At 36.0% G+C, this 19,040-nt stretch overlaps 1 protein-coding gene across 5 annotated transcripts in view; it reads left to right on the top strand.

The window, feature by feature from the left end:
• The window catches only part of Kif2a (kinesin family member 2A), a 54,352-nt gene that overhangs the window by 33,582 nt on the left and 1,730 nt on the right, over positions 1 to 19,040 (top strand). Inside the window, exons 5-20 of one of the 5 annotated variants that reach the window (XM_075976102.1) lie at positions 882 to 1,004; positions 1,566 to 1,666; positions 3,023 to 3,118; positions 5,148 to 5,202; positions 5,626 to 5,788; positions 8,404 to 8,494; positions 8,879 to 8,942; positions 9,329 to 9,420; positions 10,021 to 10,163; positions 10,303 to 10,507; positions 11,415 to 11,525; positions 12,342 to 12,409; positions 14,346 to 14,459; positions 15,304 to 15,454; positions 18,359 to 18,460; positions 18,889 to 19,024. In XM_075976102.1, coding sequence (XP_075832217.1) covers positions 882 to 1,004; positions 1,566 to 1,666; positions 3,023 to 3,118; positions 5,148 to 5,202; positions 5,626 to 5,788; positions 8,404 to 8,494; positions 8,879 to 8,942; positions 9,329 to 9,420; positions 10,021 to 10,163; positions 10,303 to 10,507; positions 11,415 to 11,525; positions 12,342 to 12,409; positions 14,346 to 14,459; positions 15,304 to 15,454; positions 18,359 to 18,460; positions 18,889 to 19,024 — 1,815 coding nt within the window. The remainder of the gene's footprint in view (positions 1 to 881; positions 1,005 to 1,565; positions 1,667 to 3,022; positions 3,119 to 5,147; positions 5,203 to 5,625; positions 5,789 to 8,403; positions 8,495 to 8,878; positions 8,943 to 9,328; positions 9,421 to 10,020; positions 10,164 to 10,302; positions 10,508 to 11,414; positions 11,526 to 12,341; positions 12,410 to 14,345; positions 14,460 to 15,303; positions 15,455 to 18,358; positions 18,461 to 18,888; positions 19,025 to 19,040) is intronic. The other 4 variants (XM_075976101.1, XM_075976103.1, XM_075976105.1 and 1 more) reach the window with 4 other exon arrangements.

Here is a 19,040-nt window from a genome sequence, read left to right on the forward strand (position 1 = left end):
CACATATAATATAATTTATATGTTATTTATATATAATGTACATATACTCTGGGAAATACCTGTGCATTCTGAAATATTAAGACATGGGTTTCATGTGCATTTTTAAAAATGATTATTAGGACTGGAGAGATGGCTTAGCCCTTAAAGGCTAGGCTTACAACCAAAAATATAAGAGTTCGGTTCCCAGCACCCATGGTTGTCTCTCCAGCCACCATTAAAAAAAATGATTATTAAAAGTCGGTTTAGGTTTGGTATTTAGTTTTCTAGCTAAAATCACACTGGTGGATGTTAAATCTGTACCTTTTTGACTCTGTTTCTCCATTATTTGTAACTTGCTATAGAAGCCATACTGGTCTCACACTCAGATCTGCCTGCCTACCTCTTTCCTGGTGTAACTGTTACTTTGAAAATGTCTTTTAATAGTATCAATTTACTGAATAGAGTTGCTTGCTTTTAGTAGTTTATACACCATTTATTAAAAAGTTTGTCAGTTTGCTAAATTTAAATTATTGATTTTGGTATTTTCAAGACAGGGTTTCTTTATGTAGCATCCTTTATTGGCCTAGAACTCACTCTAGAGGCCAGACAGGCCTCAAACCCAGAGATCCACTTGCCTTTGCCTCATGAGTGCTGGGATTAAAGGCATGCACCACCACCCCACCACTCAGTATTTATCGACTTTTGTGGCATGGTCTCACCAGGCTTGCCTCAGATAAGTATTGATTGTCCTGCTTCAACCTACCAAGTGCTGGGCTTATAGATTATGAGCTATTATGCCTGACATGAGTTCAATATTTGTGTATCACATTTGACATGGCGATGTCTTTTCCTCTTACCGTGGTTAGCTTTTAATATTGTTCTGAATTAAATTTGTTTTGTAGTGGTTGGTTCAGCACGCGCACGGCCTAGTCAGCTTCCCGAACAGTCGTCTTCTGCACAACAGAATGGTAGTGTTTCAGATATATCTCCAGTTCAAGCTGCAAAAAAGGAATTTGGACCTCCTTGTATGTAAATAACGTATCAAGGATTCAGTCATCTTAGGCGTACATGTAGTCTCTCTTGGTCATCATTACAAGTTCTTAAGTAGTAAGCAATCTAAAACAAACTTGGCTAAAGATTTCCTTTTGCCAACCAATTATAATTTGTACTTAGTATTTTAGTATGTTAATTGGAGTGTGTGTATATATATATATACTGGAGAATAACATTTTGTTTGAGGTTATAACAATGGCCCAATTGCTTTGAATTTAAAATTCTAGCTAGTTTTTTTTTTTAGGTTCTAGAAAAAAGTTACGCTTATTGATCCTTTTAATTTAAAGGCCTGTAATTCTAAACCAAGAGATGACATGTAACAGTGTGTCTGAGTCATTTCTCTTGACTCATCTGTATAGTGTCCTGTTCCTACTATCAAAGCAGCTCATAAGTCAAGTTCACCTAGGTATAATTGGCATGCTTCATTACTGTGGACTTGTGTGTGTGTGTGTGTGCTGAATTAGTCATAAAATTTCAGTAAAGTTTTTCTATAAAAAAAACTGTATTTCTTCAGTTTATCCTTTTCCTTTTAGCACGTAGAAAATCTAATTGTGTCAAAGAAGTAGAAAAATTGCAAGAAAAACGAGAGAAAAGGAGATTACAACAGCAAGAACTTAGAGAAAAAAGAGCCCAGGTTTGTAACATAAACTCAAATGTTCGTTTGTTTCTGAGAAAGGGATAGATTATATCAGTGAAAATAGCTGATTTTAAAATAAGGTTCAGGAAAGCAGTCTGGACTACCTTGAGCCTCTGACTTCAGGGAAACAGAGAGAAACACAGATTGCATTTGCATTTACTCATGCTTGCCAGACATGCCCCCGGGTGTATTTGATGATATGTAACTGTCCCAGGGAGCTCTCAATTCTTGTTTCACATTCTGCTTCTGAGCTGACAAGGTGGTGTCTTTTTAAAAGGTAAGTAGAAGATAAATTTCAGTGACCGTTTCAGTGACTGTTCTTCAGTATAAGTCTGAAAATGAATGGAAAAATCTTAGTATTAGTGATTTATTATTCATTACAGGGAGGCTATTGACCATTGCTAGTTATAATTTAAACAAAACTTAGTCAGTATTGAATTTGGAATAAATTTCTGTCAGAATTCAATACTTTGAATTTTTTAACTTTTTAAATACCTTGGTTTTGAGCTGCTTGTAGTGACATATCTGTCATCACCTTGGAGGTAGAGGCAGGAGGACAAGAGCTAAAGAGCAGCTACAAGAAACGCTGGCTGCAAACAACAAAAAAGCAAGCAAATTATCTTTCTTTGTGTTTTAAGTTTTGTTGTATTGCTTTTTTTTTTAAACATCTTGGTTATTTTAGAGTTAGCAAAGACAGAGGAGATGAATAGAAATGAATCCATATTTTAATTTAAGGCTGTATTTAAAAATAGGACAGATATTTGTAACTAAACAGCATGCTTACACCTGCGGACCAGATTTTTCAAAGTCCTGCAATGTTTTGACAGTAGAACTGGCATAGGCAGAGAAAAATAAAGAGTAGTGCTTTGGGAAGAGCAGTAACGCTGGACAGGGAGGTAAAGAAGGAGAACAACGCCCTCATGTGACTTTGTGCAAAGTTGATATTTAATATTGAAACACTAGATGAAGTAGTTCTGAGTTGGGGTGTGGGATGCATTTTCCCAGTTTCAACCTTCCTAGAGTTCTTTGCCAGTGTTCTAGAATGCTGTTCCCCTTGATATATTTTCTGACATAATTAGAGCAAATGTGTTATATAAGTGATTTTTTTAAGTAATTAAAGGATAGTTTTAATGAGGAAACTTTGGAGTACACAAGGATACATGCAGATTAACAGAATCATGTTATTTATGTGAAAGTGATTCAGAACATACTAACCTGAACTTGGAAATTACATCATAGTTTTACTTTGGGTTTGGTTAACAAATGACAGTGCTTAAACTGCAGTTTCCAAACTATATGCAACACATACAGTGTAATTAAGTATAATAGGTGCCAAATCTTGTTTCCTAATAGGATGTTGATGCTACAAATCCAAATTATGAAATTATGTGTATGATCAGAGACTTCAGAGGAAGCTTGGATTACAGACCCCTAACAACAGCTGATCCTGTAAGATCCTTTGTTAATTATTACTCTGAAGATGTGATATTATAAATAAAAATTTTCATACTGACTAATTGCACGTTGTTTTTACCTGTATAGTTTTCTTTCCTGATGAGGTTCAGTTACCATGTTGTGTGATAAATCACAACTCAGCTACTTTTTTGTTCCCCCTCCATAGTTTTAATGTTAGAGGTCCGGCACAGCTGCTCTTCACAAGCGAAGCCTCCCTGTCTTCTGACTGCTTGTATCAGTGGCTCACATAAGGCGCCCTTCACAAAGGCTTTGATCTCAGTTCCAGGCTTACTTTAACTTTGGTTTGGGCTGTATATTCCACCACCATTCTAACTTACTGTAACTAATTTGTTCTTTTTAAGTACACGTTACTCTAGCTGTAGCAGTAATAATGGTTCTTAGGGGCTACAACAGACCAGAATTCCAGAGCTGAAAAGTATTCTCTAGTTTTATTACCTGCTGTAGAATGAAAAATAATACATCTGACCTAACATATTAAGAATGTTTGGCTACCAAAAGTTTTTGTGTTAGGAAGAATGTTACAGGTCCAGATAAATGTCTTATTCATAAGCTTATATTCCTATATATTTTAGGCCTTGCTACACTGCCAGGCATTTCACCTGTTGCATCTGAGCTCATGTTTTAATTAAACCAGGCAAATTAGAGAACTCTAAAATAGGTCTGATCACAGAAAATGATTTATTCCAAGAAAGTATGTATTGAATGTAAGCTTTAAAATTGTATACAAAGATTTGTCATTAATGGGGATATAGAGATGGCTTGGTGCTTAAAAGCCCATCTGTTTCTTGGGAGAGACCCAATTTGGGTTCTCAAAGTTCTCATCAACACATCAGGCCAGTGAACCTATATCTCCAGCTCTGGGGGAAATCCAGCACTTACATGTGCATATAATTAAAAAAGAACTATCATTCATAAAATTGTCCAGTTATTTTGTTAAGTAATGTGAGAATCCTGGGTTTTTGCCTGTTAGTGATCTTCCGACAACTATCTGCAATCAACATGAAAAGATGCCAATTTGTAGAATTGCAATTTTTACTTTTGTTGTATATAACACATCTTGAAATGAGTGGAAGGTACTCCTTTTTTCTTTTTTTTTAAATTGAGCTCTACATTTTTCTCTGCCCCTCTCCTTGCCTTCTCCCCACCCCAACCCTCTCCCATGGTCCCCATGCTCCCAATTTACTCAGGAGATCTTGTCTTTTTCTACTTCTCATGTAGATTAGATCCATGTATGTCTTTCTTAGGGTTTCATTGTTGTCTAGGTTCTCTGGGATTATGATTTGTATGCTGGTTTTCTTTGCTTTATGTTTAAAAACCACTTATAAGTGAGAACATAGATGTTTGTCTCTCTGGGTCTGGGTTACCTCACTCAAAATGTTGTTTTCCAGCTCCATCCTTGCCTGCAAAATTCAAAATAGTTATTTTTTCTGCTGTGTAATATTCCATTGTGTAATATTATACCGTATTTTCCTTATCCATTCTTCAGTGAAGGGGCTTTTAGGTTATTTCCAGGTTCTGGCTACGACAAACAGTGCTGCTATGAACATAGTTGAGCACATGTCCTTGTGGCACGATTGAGCATCCTTTGGATATATACCCAAAAGTGGTATTACTGGGTCTTGAGGAAGGTTGTTTCCTAATTTTCTGAGAAATTGCCACACTGACATCCAAAGGAGCTGTACCAGCTTGCACTCCCACCAGCAGTGCAGGAGTGTTCCGTGGAAGTTTCTTCTTAACAAGAACTTAATGTTAAGGATTTTGGTACTTTCTAAAAACCTTAATTACTAAGTAATGGCTTATCAAAAGCAAAATAAGTTTCCACAGTGCTCAGAATTTTAGTAGTAATTGTTTCTGACAACCATTAAAATTTATTAAATACTAGTTTGCTTTTTAATTCTTAACTGCTATATATATGTTAAGAAATTTCTAAAAACCATAGTGTACTTTCTATTGTTTTACATGGCATTTGTAATCAATGAAATAATGTGGTTTTTATTCCTAGATTGATGAACATAGGATATGTGTTTGTGTAAGAAAACGACCCCTCAATAAGAAAGGTATGATGCTTAATGAGCTTTATAGAGAGTAGAATTTAGAAATCACGCATGGTAGCATAATTACTGTAATCCCAACATTCAAGAGCCTGAAAAAGGAAGATTGAGATACAGGGCAGCCTGGACTATGTTGTGAGACTTTATCGCAAAAAAGAAACATATTGAGATGATTTAATGAAGGTGCCTATTGCCAATCTTAATGACCTGAGTTTGATCCCTGGGATGTACATGGTGGAGGGAGAGAACTGACTCCTAGAATTTTCCTCTGCCTTGCACATTCATACCATCCCCTGGTATGTGCATGCTTTCTCACACACACAATATTAAAATCATTTTTTAAAGATTTCAAATCTTTTTAAATTTTTTTTTCATTAGATTAAATGTTGTGAAAATTACTGAATATTGATTTTTTGTTTATTCTTTTAGAAACCCAAATGAAAGATCTTGACGTAATCACAATCCCTAGTAAAGATGTTGTGATGGTACATGAGCCCAAACAAAAAGTAGACTTAACAAGGTACTTAGAAAATCAGACGTTTCGTTTTGATTATGCCTTTGATGACTCAGCTCCTAATGAAATGGTTTACAGGTGAGTGAATTTGTTTTAAATTAAAATTCTCTTAGACTCTTGGAAGTTCCTTGATGACTTAATGTTGTTCTTCGTACAGCTTTCTAGGGGAAACTGAAGAAAATGTAATAAACTCAATGAGTTTTATCATGTAATCTCTTTAAAACCTCAAACAGGTGTTTTGGTTTTGGTTTGGTTTGCTTTGTTTTTTTTCCTGGGCATGGTGCTACTTGAGGTAGAGGCCGGAGGCTATCTGTGAGTTGGAGGGTAACCTAGTTTACATAGTGAGCTCCAGGACTACATAGAGCCGGTCTCAAAAAAACCCCAAAAATTTGTTTTTAATCTAGTTGATACCTAGCTTACACATATCATAGACACATGTATGGGTAAGTTTCTGAGAAGGATTGGAGAGATGGTTCGACCTCGAGAACACTTCCTGCTCCTCTAGAAGACCTAGGTTCATTTTCCAGCATCCATATGGAGGCTCACAGCCTTCTGTCTCAGGTTATCCAACATATACCTCTGTCCTCCACAGACACTGGGTTTTCTGTTTTAACTCCTGTACTAATAAATTTGAAATACCTGCTAGGCATTAACTACTACTAGTCTTGTTAAATTTTTTTTAACATCTTTTAAGGTTGATGGACATATTTTTAAAAAATTTTTATATTATGTAGATTTTTGACATATTTTATAAACGTATTTCTAATAATTATAGCAGATTTTTGCAGCATTGCCTTTATATTCCACGTAGACATACCTTTGCATTTGTTTGCATGCTGTGTTTTATTTTCTAATTTCATTTTATAAAAATTCTCCAGAAAATTAGAGCAATAAGAATCTTACGAATTGAACATTAGAATATTAAATAGGTATGTTATGAAATATCTGTTTAAATGGGAATTGTAATAATAACCTGTAATTTCTTTTAGTTTTTTTCAAACAATTCTTTCTTCCCCTCCCATTTCATAATGTATAAATCTGATTTTTGTGGTAGTTTTTAAGTACTTATTCAAGTATTATCTATGGTACATTTAGTAAACATTCTGAGCTTCAATCTATATTTATACTTTTTTTAGTTTTTTGTTGTTGTTTTTGTTTTGTTTTCAAGACAGGATTTCTCTGTGTAATGGCTCTGGTTCTCTCTTAATTCATTCTGTAGACCAGGCTGGCCTCAAACTCACCTGGCGTATTTATACTTCACTAATACAGAAACTCTTAAACTATTTTACTTGTATGGACTAAGACATACTTTTTGAACTGGTCATTCTTCTAATTTATTATTCAGAATTTCATTAGACTAGAACTTTTCCCTGCCCTTGTTATTCTATGCTTTCTTCAGTTTGCATTGAAAAATCTAGCAACAGTGTATGAAATGTTCTAATTGGTTTTGTTTTGTTTTTCAAGACAGAGTTTCTCTGTATAGCCCTGGCTGTCCTGAACTAACTCTGTAGAACAGGCTGACCTCGAACTCACAAGAGATTGCCTGCCTCTGCTTCCCATGTGCTTGGGTTAAAGGTGTGCACCACCACCGCTTGGCCTAATTGTTGTTTTTTTTTTGCATACTATTTAATGTTCTCAGTAAAGAATTATTTCTTATCCCTTCCCACTTTTCGATTTTAATTATATCAGTGAATTTTACTAATATATTTGAAAAAGTAAAACAAGTCATACTTCTTTGCCATTTTTTAAGACTGTCAACTCAAAAGTTCAGTGTCCTCACATCTTCCTCACATATAAGTCAGTTGTTCATGTCCAGCATTTGAAGCAAATTGGAAAGGTGTCAGAGCTTGATGGGATTATAAACTCATGAAGTAACAACAGAAGAAAAGGATTGTTATTTTGAGCTTTTGACCTTTCTCACCCTATGCAACAATGGACCCTTTCCAAGCTGATTGACTGTGTTGTGTGACAAGTGGATCATGTCTAAAGACCCAGCTCAGTGCTTAATCCAAGAAACAAACTTCACTGCACTACCCAAATCCAAACTCAGACCCAGAAAAACTTGGGTCACAGTTTGTTGGTCTGATGCTAACGTGATCTACTACTGCTTTCTGGATCCTAGCAAAACCTGGCATCTGAGAAGCTACTCAGGAAGCCGATGAGATGATATACCAAAAGCTGCACTGTCTGCAGTTAGCAGAGGTCAAAGGGAAGGGTCTCCATTTCTCGTTACACCTGACACCTGTTACTCAGGAACACTGAGTACTTGGACAAATTGAGCTACAAAGTTTTACCTCATCCAGCATATTCACCTGACCTTTTGCCAACAGCTACTACCTTTTCAAGCATCCTGACAAATTACTGGAGGGAAAAGACTTCCATATCTAGCAGAGTGCAGAATTTATATAATCCCCAAGCACAGATTAATGATGTAGGGATAGACATGATCCCAAAATGTGTTGATTGTAATGGTTCCTACTTTTCTTGATTAAAAAAAAATGTTTGGATTTAAAATTCATGATCCAAAGCAACAGTTCTTTTTCACAAACTTACTATTTTAAATTTTGAAACTAAAGATTTGTTTAAACTCCTGCTGTACTTTGTTAATGAAATACAGTTTATATTACTTGTATTACTTTGGTTACTTGTTTAACTTCGATATCTGTGACATACTTTTTTATTTTCATTTTAAGGTTTACGGCTAGACCACTAGTAGAGACGATATTTGAAAGGGGAATGGCTACATGCTTTGCTTATGGGCAGACTGGAAGTGGAAAAACTCATGTAAGTAATTGTTTAAGCTGTATCCTGCGATGGTGCTATAGTCTCCCTCTTACACCTTAATTAAAAGGCTTAATTTCTTATGGGTATGTGCGTGTGGAGGCCAGAGTACAGCCTCAGCTGTCACTCTTTGGATGCCATCTTTTTTTTTTTTTTTTTTTTTTTTTTTTGAGGCAGTTTCTCGTTGGCCTGGAACTACCACGTAAGCTAGGGTGACCACTGTGCTTGGGTTATTTTACATGAGTTCCTGGAGATAGAACTCAGGGCCTCATATTTTTATGGCAAGTATTTTATGGACCGGGTCATCACCCCAAACCCAAGACCTAAATTCTTAAAAAAAAAAAAAATTCTGAATAATTTCTTATTATTCTTTGTTTCCAAATGTAGACTATGGGTGGAGACTTTTCAGGAAAGAACCAGGATTGTTCTAAGGGAATTTATGCATTAGCAGGTAAGTGTCCTTTGTGTGCACAGTTGATGACATTCTTGAATATTATTCAGGTGTGTTTGAGTAAGACTTTATTGTCCAGCTATACACACAGCATATTAGGTCAACTGAACGTTTTCAGATTAGTTGAAAAGAAATGTAAGGTCATGGTCAGTCATGGTAGCACACACCTGTAATCCTAGTACTTAGTAGGTGGAGACAGAATCATTGGGTTCACAATTATCGTCAACTATATAGCAAGTTTAAGGCCAACCTTGGCCATTTGAGATTCTATCTCAAAAAAAGAAAAAGAAAAGGGCATAAAAGAAGTATGAAATTAAGCTCTTGGGGACAATAGAAAAGAATTATTGCATTTTAACGAACTTCATGTGTGAAATTTTTTTTGACAGCTCGGGATGTCTTTTTAATGCTGAAGAAGCCAAACTATAAGAAACTAGAACTTCAAGTGTATGCAACATTTTTTGAAATTTATAGTGGAAAGGTATGTGAATTTTTATTTTTCTTTTGTTTATGGGGTGCTATGTGAGTGCATGTATATGGGTACATATGTGTAGGTGGGTGTCCGCGTGTATACCATACATGCCTGTAGAGGCCAGCAGTCTGCCTCGTGTGTTATTTCTTAGGAGCTATCCATCTTGTATTTTTGAGACAGACTTTCACTGTGACCTGCAAGTGGTCAGTTAGTAAAGGCTAGCTATCCATCATGCCCCAGGGTCTCCACTTCCCCATGCTGTGATTATTTGAGATCAAGCTCAGGTCCTTGTACTTGCTTGCCAAGACTTTTTGTGGTAAAATTTGTGTGTGTGTGTGTGTGTGTGTGTGTGTGTGTGTATACAGTTGTCAATTTTTAAGTGTACAGTTTGGTGGCATTCAATATATTTGCTTTGTTTTATGACCTCCACACCCACAAGATTTATATGCTTGTAAATATAGCAGTTGAAGTCTTTAGAATTTTAAATCTTTTCAAACTTTCAGTGTTGAACATTGTTCTGGAAATAATAGTTTTAATGTTTTTAGACTCACTTTTTTAGAGCTGATTTTTTTAAAGCTAGTTTTCTAATTTGAATATGGTTTTCTGTAGGTGTTTGACCTATTAAATAGGAAAACAAAACTAAGAGTACTAGAAGATGGAAAACAGCAGGTGCAAGTGGTAGGATTACAGGAACGGGAGGTCAAATGTGTGGAAGATGTACTGAAACTCATTGACATAGGCAACAGTTGCAGGTAAGTCTTAAAGGGATACTTCTCTTTCAGATTTTGTGTGTGTAGCATCCTAGCAAAGGAAAGATTTTAAGTGAAAATATTTTGATTAACATATACATAAAATTTTTAGTGTATCAATATGTCCTTAATCACATTACAGAACATCTGGTCAAACATCTGCAAATGCACATTCATCTCGGAGTCATGCAGTGTTTCAGATCATTCTTAGAAGGAAGGGAAAGCTACATGGCAAATTTTCTCTCATTGATTTGGCTGGGAATGAAAGAGGAGCTGATACCTCAAGTGCAGACAGGCAAACAAGGCTTGAAGGTGCTGAAATTAATAAAAGCCTTTTAGCACTCAAGGTAGGTAAATGTATTTGTGAAAGTCTTTTAATTCTGCTTACTCAGTTGTAAAGCTAGTAAAAGCAAAGGTTTACAAACTTCAGTTGTTATATTTGAAGTTAAAGAGGTTTTATCATACATTTTCTTGTTTGAAAACAAAGGAAATTAATTGACAGACCAATTCTGAGGCTGCTTAGTTAGATTCTAAAGGACTATAATCAGGCATTCTTTAGAGGGTCGAACAACCATGGAAATGTGCTAAGAAATGTTTAGTTTTTTCTTGTCTGTGACTCTAGACAGTCTCCTCCCTGGGTCTGATGGAGAGTTCTTTGACCCTGCTGTTAACTGTAGCCTCACTAGCTTCTGTAGATCAGGCTTGCCCAGAACTCAGAGATCCACCTGCCTCTACTTGCCGAGTGCTGGGATTAAAGGCGGGTGCCACCACTGCCCAGCAGCTCTTAGCCTCTGAAAGCACCAAGGTGACCTTAAGGAACAGGAGAGAGTGAAAATGATGTCTTACAAATACAGAATAGCATTCGGGGAGAGGGGAATGTTAGACCAAAATAATTTATTTTAAAGGATTATTATATTTTCCCTTTACTAGAAAATTAGGAGTTGGAAGGATTGTAGTACAGCAGCTGTAGGTTTTGGGATTCCATTTTAAAATCTCAACTTCTTACAACTTTCCTGTTGCCTAAACTCTGAGAACTGGCTATATTTTCAGGTTTTCGTTTTTGTTTTAGAATAATTAAAGTTTGTTTTTGTTGTTACTCATTTTCTTGAATTCATATTTATAAAACCATCATTAAGTTCTATCAAAGAATTTTCAGACTCCTTAGAAGTTAACAAGTAAGAAACCTTTAAAATGTTGCTTAATATGACTCTGTAATAAAGCCTAATTAGTAAGAAACATTTTCTTAATTTTTAGGAGTGCATCAGAGCCTTAGGTAGAAATAAACCCCATACTCCTTTCCGAGCAAGTAAACTCACTCAGGTGTTGAGAGATTCATTCATCGGTGAAAATTCTCGTACTTGCATGGTAAGTTGGGTTTTTTGTTTGTTTGTTTTGTTTTTATCCTGAAGTAATGAATAGAAAATTCTTTGGAAATTTTTAGATGTTTACTAATTATAATTACCCTTCTGTTGTGAGAGATTGTGGTATTTAAGACGTGGTCCCTGCTATTTTGGTGGGAAATATTATAGTGCAGCTGTAATGCTTTTTAATTCTAATGTCTGAATATAGAAACTTGGATTTTCTTACTCTGACTTATTATTGGAGCAGATTTTAACTTATTCCAAGGTTCTTTCAAATATCTCTTCATGCACTTCACTGCGTTATTTATAATTTGTTGTGTTTATGGCAGGCTAGATGGCCAGCCAAAGATTTGTGCAACTGCATAAACTTTGAGTTTTTCTCTCAGTCTTCCTCTCTTTCTAATAGGACAGTTTACCTTCTTCACTCCCAAACTGCCTTTCAGTTTCTTAACCAGGAACTTGAGCTCCTAGAGAGACTTCATTGGTCTTGTGGGACATAGTAGGGTGTTGTCTCTGGCAGAATACTATTCCATTAGTAGTAGTAAAAGTAGGTGGAGGGGCAGTCTGTTCCTTTTACTAAGTGTTTCCCTTCATTTTCTGCTGGATTTTTAATGACTTTCTGGTATCTTCAGAAAATCTTTTATGTTTTTAACTGGATTTTATAATGATTGCATGTACTAGGTAGATAGATCTTAGAGGTCGGATATTAGTACAGATATTTTAAAGTGGATTGTAAGAGTAGACCTTATGGAGCTATTTGTCAGGATTATTATCTTGAGCACTTATGGTTTTATCTTTGCTTCCCCCCACCTCTTTATAGATTGCCACAATCTCTCCAGGAATGGCATCCTGTGAAAATACTCTTAATACGTTAAGATATGCAAATAGGTATGAGTTATTCCTACATTTTAAAATTTGAAATCTAATGTATTCGAGCAGTATATAGTGTGATTTGCTGTATGCTGAGGGAAACATGCCTGTAGTTGTAGCATATGGTGATACTAAAGCAGGACACTAGTTCTAAGGTATTCTGCCCTCCAACATGAGATCCTATATCACAGCAAACAGAAAATGTAGACAGATTTATCACACTTGCTCCTTAAGTTTTCAAGTAAAATTTTATGTTTATTAAGGAGACATTATTTAGAATTTTTTTTTTGTTAAAAAGACAAAAGGAGTAGAAATATGTTGTATAATTAGGTAAGACTGACATATTTATTAAAATTGAACTTTTTATCCTAGAATATTTATTTTTCCATTTCAACAAATTATGATTCGTAATATTTTACTATGTTTCAGTGATGGAAATTCTCATATTATTAAGGCTACAGTGAAAATTAGGGAGTTAATTTCTTAAATTGTTGTGCTCTATGCTGGAAATATTCCTGATGATGTACTGTATTTATACAGGCACATATGCATATATCATTTCAGTGATAACAGTTCTTTCTGGTACTGTGTATGGATTATATGTTGTTATTACATCAATAATGTTGTCACATACAGACAAAATGCACTGAGACCTTATAGTCATGAATAGTTTCAGATGTCCTTAGAACTCTTGGATTAGGATGGCAGGTTTGCTTTGTAGATCGCCCCCACCACACACACACACACACACTTCTTGTTTTGAATTTGATTGTTTACATAGTTTAAAAAGATAATTGTATTTGAGAATGTGATGCATGTATGTTAGTATTTTGATGGAATTTACACACTTCCCTTTAACTCACTGGATCTCTCCCCTTGAAGTTTTAAATGTTTTATCATGTTACATTTATGATTTTAACCTATAGATTATTCTTCATAACCTACTTCCAGAGTGGAGATTGGCTTAATTTTCTTTAAAAACCCATTATTTCTTGTTTCAATCAAAATGGAAACTTTCCCATCTTTTTAAAAATAAGAACTTCATCTGTGTAGAAAAGTATCTAAAAAACAAGCTAGGTGGAATGGCTAATGGGTAAAGACATACCACAGAAGCCTGATGACCAGAGTTCAACCTCCACATCCCATGGTGGAAGGACAAAACCCATTCTGCAAATTATCCTCTTGATCTCCACATGTACTGGGGCATATATACACAATACACACAATAATAATAAAATCTTTAAAAATTCAAGTCCCGGGCTGGAGAGATGGCTCAGAGGTTAAGAGCACTGATTGGTTCTTCCAGAGTTCAATTCTCAGCAACCACATGGTGGCTCACAACCATCTGTAATGAGATCTGGTGCCTTCTTCTGGCCTGCAGGCACACATGCAGACAGAACACTGTAAACAAAATAAATAATCAAAAACAAGTAAGCGTTTAATTCTTGTAATGTTTACCATCATTTAGAAATCCCCTCTTCAATTCCCAGCAACCACATGGTGGCTCACAACCATCTGTAATGAGATCTGGCGCCCTCTTCTGGCCTGTAGACAGAATACTGAGAATACTGTATACATAATAAATAAATAAATCTTTAAAAAAAAAAAGAAATCTCTTCAGTGAATCAAAGGAGTCTAGGAAGCAGCCTCCCTATAAGGTCTGACATGTTCCTTCCATTGATGGTTTTAATGATTTGATTGAGTGGGTCATATAGTTAAAGCATGGGATCTTGAAGTTTCTAGGAAGATTTGTGAAAAAGGGGTGACAAAAACTAGAAAGATTTAGGCGGTTTTTTGAGCTAAGGATCAATAAAATGTGTTTGGAAACCTATTTATGAAGTAATGTTTTAAAATATACTCCACTATGCTGATACTATTTTCTAAACAAAACTTTAACTGTGCATTGCTGTCTTTACCAAGAGCTCTTTTAATTTTCACTGTTTTGGTACTACAGAGTAAAAGAGTTTGGAATTAGTCCTTCAGACATTCCCTTCTCCCAGGGTAGTGGCAGTCGCCCTGATCTCTCTCCTTCTTACGATTATGACGACTTTTCTCCTTCGATTACCAGGTCTTGCTTCGTTTCTTTGACTAGCTTGTTTTGAATTGTGCTGCGCATAGATATTCATTTATTTCCTTTGTTCTGAGACATTTTTCATTTTCACTTCATTTAGCAGGTGGTTGTACTGCATGATGTGCATTTTTATGTCGTTTATTAATTTGCTTTAAAAGATTTATTTAGAATTTAAGCTCCATATTTCCCTTTATTTTGTAAAAGATGATGTCACTTTTGCATATTTATCGTTGTGTAATTAAAAGGTACTTGTCTGAAAAAAATAATGATCCTTGTGGTTCAAAAAGTATGTCCTTTCTTAAAATGTGTGAACTTAAGATTTATAGTTTTTAAACATGACAGAAGGTAAGATTCTTAGAATCTTTAGGCATTAGAGATAAAAATGACTGGCTGGTCTTGGTGCACAAGCCTTTAATCCCAGCACTTGGGAGGTAGAAGCAAGCAGATCATCCTGATCTGTGCATTGAGTTCCAGACCATTCAGGGATATATAGTGAGACCTTCTCTCAATAAGTAAAGTAAAATCATTTCCTACTTAACTAGCTGAGTAGCATGGCTGCCAAATCTTCATAGGCTATAAACTTCTCTGATTTCTATCATATAGTTTATTTCTTTGAAATATTTAATCTGTATACTTTGCTACATTTCTCAGATTATGTGTAATAATTACACCTGAAGTAAGTATAAAGTTAATAAACAAGTACGGAGTTCAGATAAATTTGACCTACAAAGTGACATCATCAATCTTACTACGTTAAATTGCTTTTGTATTGAATAGGTTGGTGTTTTTGTGTATCTCTGCATGATCCTTTCATAATTTTAAATAACTTATATATTTATAGGGTGAAAGAACTGACTGTAGATCCAACTGCTGCTGGTGATGGCCGTCCAATAATGCACCATCCACCAAGCCAGATTGATGACTTAGAGACACAGTGGGGTGTGGGGAGTTCCCCTCAGAGAGATGATCTAAAACTTCTTTGTGAACAAAATGTGAGTGACATAATTGTTACTGATCCTTAGTTTGTTTCATCAATAGCAGAACTTAATTGAACACTGTAATCTAAAGCAGGGATCAGCAAATCCACCCCATGGACTAACCATCTGTTCAGATAAGTATAGCTTTACTGGAATATAGCCATGTTTGTCTAGCTGCTGTCTTACCATGGTAGCAATGACAGAATGTATGGCTCAGAGAATCCAAACTAATTTCTTGGCTTGATAGCACTCTCATAATAGCCTATTTATTTTTCAGATTTTTATGCCTACATTAAAATTTTAGCACCATGCAGTGGGGCCTTCAATCCCAGCCCTCAGGAGAAGAAGCAAGTGGATCTTTGTGAATTTGAGGACAGCCTGGGCTACACAAAGAATCCCTATCTTGAAAAACAAAACTAAAGAGTTTAAGATTACATATTAAGTGCATCATATATAAATATTTTTTTTTAAAAAAAACTGTCAATAGCTTTGGGTGGTGCTGGTGGTACACACCTTTAATCTCAGCACTCTGTGAGTTCCAAAACAGTCAGGGCTACACAAAGAAATCCTGTCTCAAAACAAACAAACAAAACAACCTGTCATAGTTATGTGGATTAAAGAGATAAAGGAACTGTACTAAAAATTACAGCCCCAGAACTACCCCAAAACAAAAAGAGAAGCAAACAAAACCCCAGTTAAAATGCTAACATCCATTAAACTTGGTTGGTTTTCTATATTTGAAGTTTCTTAAAAATTTTATAATTTCAAGTTTCAACAGTTTAGTTACTTTTAAAATATATATTCTGGGAAAATAGGCAAATATAAAGAAATGCATGTGATCTGGACATGTAGCACAAACCTATAATCCCCTGACTTGGGAGGCTCAGGCAGGAGGATTGCAGCAAATTTGAGGCTATATATTAAGTTGCAGGCTAGCAAGGGTTTCAGTGCAATAGTTTGTCAAGTAGGGTGGAGAGGTTGAACAGATGACTTTGTGAGTAAAGAGCTTGCTGTCCAAGTGGGAGGACCATAGAAGACAGAGAGAACTAAAAATGAGATCCTAGCTTCAGTCTATCCTTTCAAAGTTTTGAAAGATACTATGGTTGTTGAACCATAAGCTCTCAAAGCAGATATTGAACAATGCCTAGATATGATTGTCTCCCAAAGATACAGAGAACCAGAGTAAGATGTGCACACCCTAGAGCAAATTGCCTGCCTCTGCCCTCCTGAGTGCTGGGATTAAAGGCGTGCACCACCACTGCCTAGCGAATGACTTTGTTTTGTTTTGTTTGGTATTGTTTTTTTGGGTGTTTTTTTTCTTCATTTTTTGAGACAGGGTTTCTTTCTGTATCCATAGCTGTTCTGGAACTCTCTCTGTAGACCAGGCTAGCCTCAAACTCAGAAATCTGCCTGCCTCTGCCTCTTGAGTACTGGGATTAAAGGTGTGTATTACCATTGCCTGGCTTAAATGCCATTTCTTTCTTTTTTAAAAAAATAATTTATTTAACTTTGTTTTATGTGCATTGGTATGAAGGTATCATATCCCCTAGAACAGGAATTACAGACAGTTGTGAGCTGCCATGTAGGTGCTGGGAATTGAACCCAGGTTCTCTGGAAGAACTGCCAGTGCTCTTAACCACTGAGCCATCTCTCATTTCTACTCAGCGTGTTAGAACAGTTTTTAAGTAGACTTCTACATAGTTGTCTGTTACTGAAGCCATAGTTTGAGAAAACAGATTGAGTTAATAGAACTGACTTAGGCGGGAGACTGCAAAAGTAAAGCTAAACCAGATCAATTTTGAGTTGATTTAACAACCAAAACATGCTGTGTTGCCATGTGTTTGTTTTTGTTGTTGAAGTATAACTATCATTTGTTATTTGAGATTCCTATCTGGTGGGGCTGGAGAGATGGTTCAGTGGTTAAGAGCACTGGCTGCTCTTCCAGAGGTCATGAGTTCAATTCCCAGCAACCACATGGTGGCTCACAACCATCTTTAATGAGATCTGGTGCCCTCCTCTGGCATGCGGGCATACATGGAGGCAGAATGTTGTTTATGTAATAAATAAATAATTAAAAAAAAAACTATCTGGCTTCCTTGCCATGGTGGCACACACCTATAATTCCAATACTAGAGAAGCTGAAGCAGGAGAATTGCTGAGAATTTGATGCTAACCTGGACTACCTATCCAGGACCAGATCAGCCAGGAATGCAGACAAATCAAAATACACATCCAGACACACCTGTAGTTCCACCTATTTAGGAGGCTAAGGCAGGAAGGATGGTTAAGTCTACCAATATGAGGCCATTCTAAGGAAGAGAATGAGATCTTTCTTTTTTTAACTGTAAAAAAATAGTAAATGATTTTTTTTTTTTTAAAGTTTAGCCGGGCGATGATGGCACACGCCTTTAATCCCAGCACTCGGGAGGCAGAGGCAGACGGATCTCTGTGAGTTAGAGACCAACCTGCTACAAGAGCTAGTTCCAGGACAGGCTCCAAAACCATAGAGAAACCCTTTCTCGAAAAACCAAAAAAGAGGGCTGGAGAGATGGCTCAGTGGTTAAGAGCATTGCCTGCTCTTCCAAAGGTCCTGAGTTCAATTCCCGGCAACCACGTGGTGGCTCACAACCATCTGTAATGAGGTCTGGTGCCCTCTTCTGGCCTGCAGACATACACACAGGCAGAATATTGTATATATAATAAATAAATATTAAAAAAAAAAGAAAAACCAAAAAAGATAAAAGAAAAAAATTGCTTTTGAGACTGGACTATAGCTAAGTGGGAGAACGTTGCCTTTTTTAAAGAAACACATAAAATTCCTCAGTGGGCTCCCAAGGAAGAAAAGAAAATAAAAACAAAACTTCAGTGACATTTAAAAATATAAGCTTTAGATGATAGTTTTGAACTTTGTGTTTTAAGGAAGAAGAAGTTTCTCCACAACTGTTTACTTTCCATGAAGCTGTCTCCCAGATGGTAGAAATGGAAGAACAGGTTGTAGAAGATCACAGGGCAGTGTTTCAGGTATGTAAGGAAAGGCCTTCTTGCAAGCGGGCCTTAAATTAATGAAAATTTTAAGAATCCTTTGAATAGAACACAGTTCTTTTAAAATTTCTTAGTCATGTATGTGTTAGGATATGCGATAGCAAATAATCTCCCTGTGGTATTTTCTTTTTTATTTAATGAACAGGTCTAAGGATGTAGTTCAGTGGTAGAATGCTTGCTTACCATTCACACAGAATGCCAGGGTTCGTTCCTGGTCCCCCCCCCCTCCCAAAAATTGATTTTACAGTGACTTGGAGATGTCATGTCTACTGCTGATTTTTTTTTTTTTAAATATCTGCTTCCATTGTTTGACTCAGAACTCATGATTTGTAGGCCAGTCTCCTCTGATAAATATTTGTAAAGCATACCAGTTTACAAGTCATTTTGTGTTGAATTCTTATTATTAGGAATCCATTCGCTGGATAGAAGATGAAAAAGCTCTCTTAGAGATGACTGAAGAAGTTGACTATGATGTTGATTCATATGCTACACAACTTGAAGCTATTCTTGAGCAGAAAATAGACATTTTAACGGAGCTACGAGGTAATCTGTCTTTCAT

This window comes from Microtus pennsylvanicus, chromosome 6 (genome assembly GCF_037038515.1).
Source record: "Microtus pennsylvanicus isolate mMicPen1 chromosome 6, mMicPen1.hap1, whole genome shotgun sequence".
Classification (NCBI taxonomy): domain Eukaryota; kingdom Metazoa; phylum Chordata; class Mammalia; order Rodentia; family Cricetidae; genus Microtus; species Microtus pennsylvanicus.